This window comes from Nicotiana tomentosiformis, chromosome 1 (genome assembly GCF_000390325.3).
Source record: "Nicotiana tomentosiformis chromosome 1, ASM39032v3, whole genome shotgun sequence".
NCBI lineage: Eukaryota > Viridiplantae > Streptophyta > Magnoliopsida > Solanales > Solanaceae > Nicotiana > Nicotiana tomentosiformis.
In genome coordinates, this window is record NC_090812.1 from 82,857,360 (window position 1) to 82,863,359 (window position 6,000).

At 36.5% G+C, this 6,000-nt stretch overlaps 1 protein-coding gene across 2 annotated transcripts; it reads left to right on the plus strand.

Moving 5' to 3' along the window:
- Positions 1–2,282: 2,282 nt before the first annotated feature.
- On the plus strand, positions 2,283–4,754 carry LOC104103707 (F-box protein SKIP23). 2 transcript variants are annotated; one of them, XM_009611633.4, is made up of 2 exons: positions 2,283–3,679; positions 4,465–4,754. In XM_009611633.4, the coding sequence occupies exons 1-2, from the start codon at positions 2,348–2,350 to the stop codon at positions 4,489–4,491; spliced, it is 1,359 nt and encodes a 452-aa protein (XP_009609928.1). In that variant the 5' UTR covers positions 2,283–2,347; the 3' UTR covers positions 4,492–4,754. The 2 variants fall into 2 exon arrangements, with proteins under 2 accessions (XP_009609928.1, XP_009609927.1); XM_009611632.4 differs by having other exon boundaries at positions 2,296–3,710.
- Positions 4,755–6,000: the final 1,246 nt, after the last annotated feature.

The window sequence follows — 6,000 nt, forward strand, 5'->3', positions numbered from 1 at the left end:
AATTTCAACTAAAACCACTTCGAATTTTCACCAAAAATTCTTAAAAATAAGATAGAAACTCGAAAAAACATTCTCAACCATTTACAAAAACACTCAATCCAAATAAATAACAATTTTACAAAATTTAATTTACATATTCAAAGCTTCGAAGTTTTTCAATGGTGGTTAATGGTGTTTTTAATAGTTTTACGGGATTTTTAATTAAATCTACTTGCTTCTGATTAGTACTATTTACTCCCTCCGGTCCACAATAAGTGATCATTTTACCTTTGGCATACCCATTAAGGAAATACGAACACGTAGAGAGAAAAAGATGTATTCACTAAATTAACCTAAATTAATTATTACCTTGACAATTTGGAATATGTAAATCGGAAAAGGATCTGCCCTGTCCCTAAACTATCATATTTGGTCTAAAATTGCCCCCCATTCACCTATTGGGCTAAATATAATCTTCCCGTTATGATTTTGGCTTACAACTGCCCTTTCAGTTAACATCCCATATCAGATTAAAAATTAATATTAGTTTTAGTGACGTGGCATTATCCTATTGGTTAATTTAAAATCCACTCCAAATATGTCCAACCCACCCATTCTACCCGACCCATCACACCATTACCCATTAAACTCTCTAACCCATTGATGATTTCTAAACCGAGACTCCCCTCCTCATAAAATACGATTGATACCCCACTCTTTGTAAATTAGGGTTCTTTTTTATTCTTCCCTCTCCCAAATCTGAAAATCAGAGTTCTTAAATCTTCCCCATCTTGTTTTAGCTTTAAAATATCTGAATCTTTTTCTGCTTCTTCCCGTAAAGAGAAAAAGAGAAAATGGTGGGTAGACCAAAGGTAAAGAGAAAAGGAGAAAATTAGATCTTCCATTGTGCTTCTTTGGTTCATTAAATTATTGTCATTTTTCGGTGTACTTCTTTGACTCCATCTTGTTTTAGCTTTAAAATGTCTGAATCTTCTTTTGCTTCTTCCCGTAAAGAGAAAAAGAAAAAATTATGGGTAAACCAAAGGTAAAGAGAAAAAGAGAAAATTAGATATTCTATTGTGCTTCTTTGATTCATTAATTTCCTTTTTTTCTCTTTACGGGAATAAGCAGAAGAAGATTCTGACATTTTAAAGTTAAAACAAGATGGAGATAAGAACTCTGATTTTCAAATTTGGGAGAGGGAAGAATAAAAAGAACCATAATTTACAGAGAGGGGGAGTATCAATCGTATTTTATGATGAAGGAGTCTTGGTTTAGAAATCATCGATGGGTTAGAGAGTTTAATGGGTAATGGTGCGATGGGTCGGGTAGAATGGGTGGGTTGGACATATTTGGGGTGGATTTTAAATCAACCAATAGAATAACGCCACGTCATAAAACTAATATTAATTTTTAATCTGATATGGGTTGTTAACTAAAAGGGCAATTGTGAGCCAAAATCTTAAAGGGAAGGTTATATTTAGCCCAATAGGTGGAGGAAGGGTAATTTTCGACCAAATCTGATATTTGAGGGGAAGGGTCGACCCTTTTCCGTATGTAAATAAAGGCAAAATTTGAAAAAATAAAATTAGTTCCTTATTGATTACGTAAATTGACACTTATTTTGGACCAAAATAAAAAAGGTAAAATGTTCATTTATTATAAACTGAGGGAGTAGTTTATTAAGGGTCGCTTGAAAATTAGATTTGTTACTTGTCTCTCCGTAAAAATCCTTGAAGTGTGCGATTTATTGTTCCGCGGGATCTTGTACATTCCCAGAGAAATGTACCAGAAGCTAACGACGTTACAATTACTGCTCTAAGCAGCCAAGAACCTGGACATATTCGTGTTGTGAACACAATGTTCAGATCAAATTCACCAATACTTTGGTTATCTTCTTGCCAATGCTTTTCATATTGATCGAAAGATTATTTTGTACATAATTGATAAATTATATATGCTAATGTAATTAAGTGATAATCTCTCAAGGAGTGGTAAATAAATTTATAATATTGTATAGATAAGTAAAAGTTTTAATTTAAAACAACAACTTGCTTTATCTATTCCCCTATTTTTTCCTCTGGAGTTTCGCAAGTTTGAAGTCCACGACACTATAGTGGAGTATAATTTGTAGAAGCTTGAATTTTAACACACTGTTTTTGGAATTTGAAATAGTAAAAAGGATGAAAAATTGAGATATTTTTATCCAAATATTATTTTCTTATAAAAATGGATTAAGTTTCATTAGTTTTGTAATTATGACTTATTTGCAAACAGCAGACATAAAAGTGGCTATTTGTGAATTTTGCTGTGGCTGGCCCAAAAGGGTTTACATACAAGGTCCGAAACAACCTTGTACATCTCGTCCATGTGTCCATGGCAGAAGCTATTTCCAGGAGGTATCTTCTCAGATTTGCATCCCCTTCAAATTACTTTAAATAGTAGTTACAAATCTCTCTCTATTCGCCCATTCAATCAATCTACTATTCTAATGGCTGAATGGTCTCAACTCCCTCGAGAACTCGTAGACCTCATCTCCAAATACCTCTCTTTCGAAATCGATTTCCTCCGTTTCCGTTCCGTTTGCTCTTCCTGGCGTTCCTCCGTTCCTCCTAAACCCTACCCGAATACCCCTTCTCGTTTCCCCATTCTCCCTAATAACGGCATCGCTGAAAACAGCTGGGGTTTTAAACTTACCAAAACACCCCTCTACCTTATCAGTCCCCCCAAACAAACGACGTCGTCTGATGATAACCACGGTGGATGGATCCTTAAACTGGATAGGGAAAATCCTCAACGTATGCGTTTGCTTAACCCTCTTTCTAGATCCCAATTCAAACCTCTTCCTTCCAATTTCCCTAAAAATTTGGATCCCTCGCAATACCCAATTCTTGAATTAGGCCAGGAGTATACTCTTCAGTTTATTAAGTACCGACCTAGGGCTAATTCAATTGCGGATGCGGGGAATCTTTACATGGAAAAAGTTGCTGTTCGTTTGGAAGAAGATGGGTTTTTGTTACTGACAATTCATGTTTCTGGGAAATTGGTGATGTATAGATCTGGTGATACGAAGTGGTCGATTGTTGATGACTCATCATTACCGTACGATGATGTTATTCTTAAAGATGGGAACTTTTATGCTGTTGATAATACTGGGAAGGGAGTGCTTGTTAAGTTGAGTGATGGGTCAGCGCCGGAATTGACCATTGTTGGTCAGTCTGTGTTTGGTGGGGATAAGAAGTTTCTTGTGGAGTCGTGCGGGGAATTGTTGATGGTTGATAAGTATTTGAGTATTGGTCCAGAAGATGATCTTGGATATAATGAGAATGTGGAGTTTTACGAGGAATTTGATTGTTACATGAGTGAAAGGACAGTTAGGTTTAAAGTTTATAAGCTGGATGGAGAGATGCAGAGGTGGGTTGAGGTTACTGATTTGGAAGATAGGATACTGTTTGTGGGGGATAATTGTACGTTTTCTGCATTAGTTTCTGAGGTTGATTGTGGGTGTAAAGGGAACTGTATACTGTTCACCGATCAGTTTTTTTGTAGCACGGAAGATGATGGAGGAATGTGGAAGAATCACGGGATAGGTGTGTTTAGTTTGGATAATGGCAGCATTGGTCCAATTAGTAGTTACAATGGCTATGCTGAGTTGTTTTGGCCTCCTCCTTCTTGGATTTGTTCTCCTCAGCCTATTGATGTAAGTGGTGTTGCTGTTGTTTCTGTTTCAGGTCTGATTGTCTTTACATTGCTTATCCTATAGGATTGTGCATTTGATTTGGCAATGTGATGCTTTTATGTTTATTTCTTGCCTGCATGTTCTTGTGTGGTAGATAGAGGTTCTTCTTTTTGCTCTTTTCTGCATTGGTCTGTAAATATGTCTCACTGATTTATCTGTTCATCACCATGTTATATTGTTATCTATATTTAGAATAGTGTTAGACCTATTATTTTGGGATGATACTCTGGGAATTAGACTATTGAAATAGTGAAAGATGGATGAAACTAACTATTAGCCTTCCAGTGAAAGAAAATAGTATTTCAACTTAAACAATGTATACACTGCTGCCCCAGTTCCTTGATGAAAAATATTCTGTAATTTTACTGGAAATGCTCTCTGTATTTACTGGCTAAGATTCCTAAGAACCGTTCCGTCTTGAAAATTATTTCATTTTTTCAACTTCAATTCAAATCAATTACTTATTGTTTTGCATTTTGGTCCTTTAAATCATTGTCAACTTAGAAATGGAGAATTTGAAGCTGAGACACTAGTTTGCCATTTTTCAACTTTCAACTTCAAATACTCTATATTTTTTCTAAGTTCAACCAAATATGCTCCAAATGCCTAATGTTATGGCAACTCCCCGAAAAATGTGAAGGTTGGGGCTACATTCTGCTGCCAGAGCAACTACTCTACCTTTTCTTTTTCACCGTTTAAGGGCTTAAAATGTATCTTCTTTTAATTACATTTGCTATTTCATGCAGGCTGAGCTGAATGAGCTGAAAATCTAAATCTCTTGGAGCTTAATGGAGAAACAACGAGCTAGCCAAAGCTGATGATATGCTGGAAACTGTACATATAGTTTTCTTTAGAAAGTGACATTTACCTCAAGGTTTAACCTGCAAAGCAACATGCTTATGTGGCACCGGCTTGCACAAACTAATGAATAAGTTGTTAAATTATTTTCATCGTTGGTATTATGGTAAAGAAACAAGGATCTTCATGTGTTTTTAACTCAATGTGGTTAGCGTCATTTCCACCTTTCTTATTTTAACTATGGTTTCAACTACTGTCAGCATATACTTATTTCAGTCATTTGAATGGGTGATTTTGCAAATCTGCTGCATTTGCAGATTTATGTTGGTTATCTCCGTCATTTGATTGCCACACAAGTAAATTTTAAGAAGCATGAAATTCAATTGCTCCGAGTTCTGAGACTTGGCAGGTTAAAAATATTTTATAAACAAACTAATTGATCTCTTTTCATATGCTTTAGCATTGGTGGGCAGAGTGTGGCAAGTATTCAATGGTATAGTCAGATGCTATGCAAAGTGGTCCCGACACCCTTATTATTAAAACAAAAAGGGGGAAATTTTACTTCTAAATAGCCTACGAGCATTGCCTCTCGCGAGGAGCAAGGCATCTTAATTGCTGTTTAGGGATGGGCTTTTAAGCGTTTTCCTTTGTAGGTTCTAATTACTTTTGGCTTCTAATTCAAGAACAACTGTGTTAATAAGGCCTGAAAACTTATTGATATTTGATTTGCCCTAGTGTTAGTTGGATTTGGAATCCTTGTCAATATTGGTTTGGGAGTTGTAATTGGAATCGGGCTGGGAAAAAACTATTATAAATATTTTGTATATCCCTCTACTTCCTCTCATCTGAAAAATTAGCCATTAGAAAATATGGATACGAACCTGGGGAAAAACATGAAGAAGAATGAGTACTCAGAATTAGATTCCTTGACCAACTCGTGCCTTCCAGATGAAATCATCTTCCACATCTTAAGCTATGTGCCCCTTGAGTATCTTCATAGGTTCAAATTTGTTAATCGCAAGCTTTGGAATACCATACTTCTACACCCTGATTTCACCTACCTTCGCATTCGCCATCGGGATTCCGTGCCGAATGATTCGGATTTTATGTTTGAAAGTCTCTGTTCCCGCATAAGCCAGAGTAGTCAGGGCTTATTTCTGGCACAATCATCAGATTCTCCTGTGAGATACTGCTTACGCCACCCCTTATTGCACCAAAATATTGACATTCCCAGTCCACATAACCCTAGTTTGTGCATCTCCTTGGACTTTGTTCCCTCTGTCCAAGCTGTCAAGTTGCTCTCTGTTCATGAAGATCATCAATCACTCGGTTATGAAATTCTTAGCGTTGGATTTGTTGGCAATACGTATTGCTGGAGAGCTGTTGAGGTGCCTAACCGCAATAGGAAGAGGGAGAGAATTCAGGTTTTCTTTAGAAGAGGAGTTGCTTATTGCATTTGGTTTGTTGAAACTGCAGGCGGCCAG

What these genes read in the sequence shown, in the direction of transcription:
- LOC104103707 (XM_009611632.4), top strand. Translation starts at nt 2,348, where the DNA reads ATGTGTCCATGGCAGAAGCTATTTCCAGGAGGTATCTTCTCAGATTTG.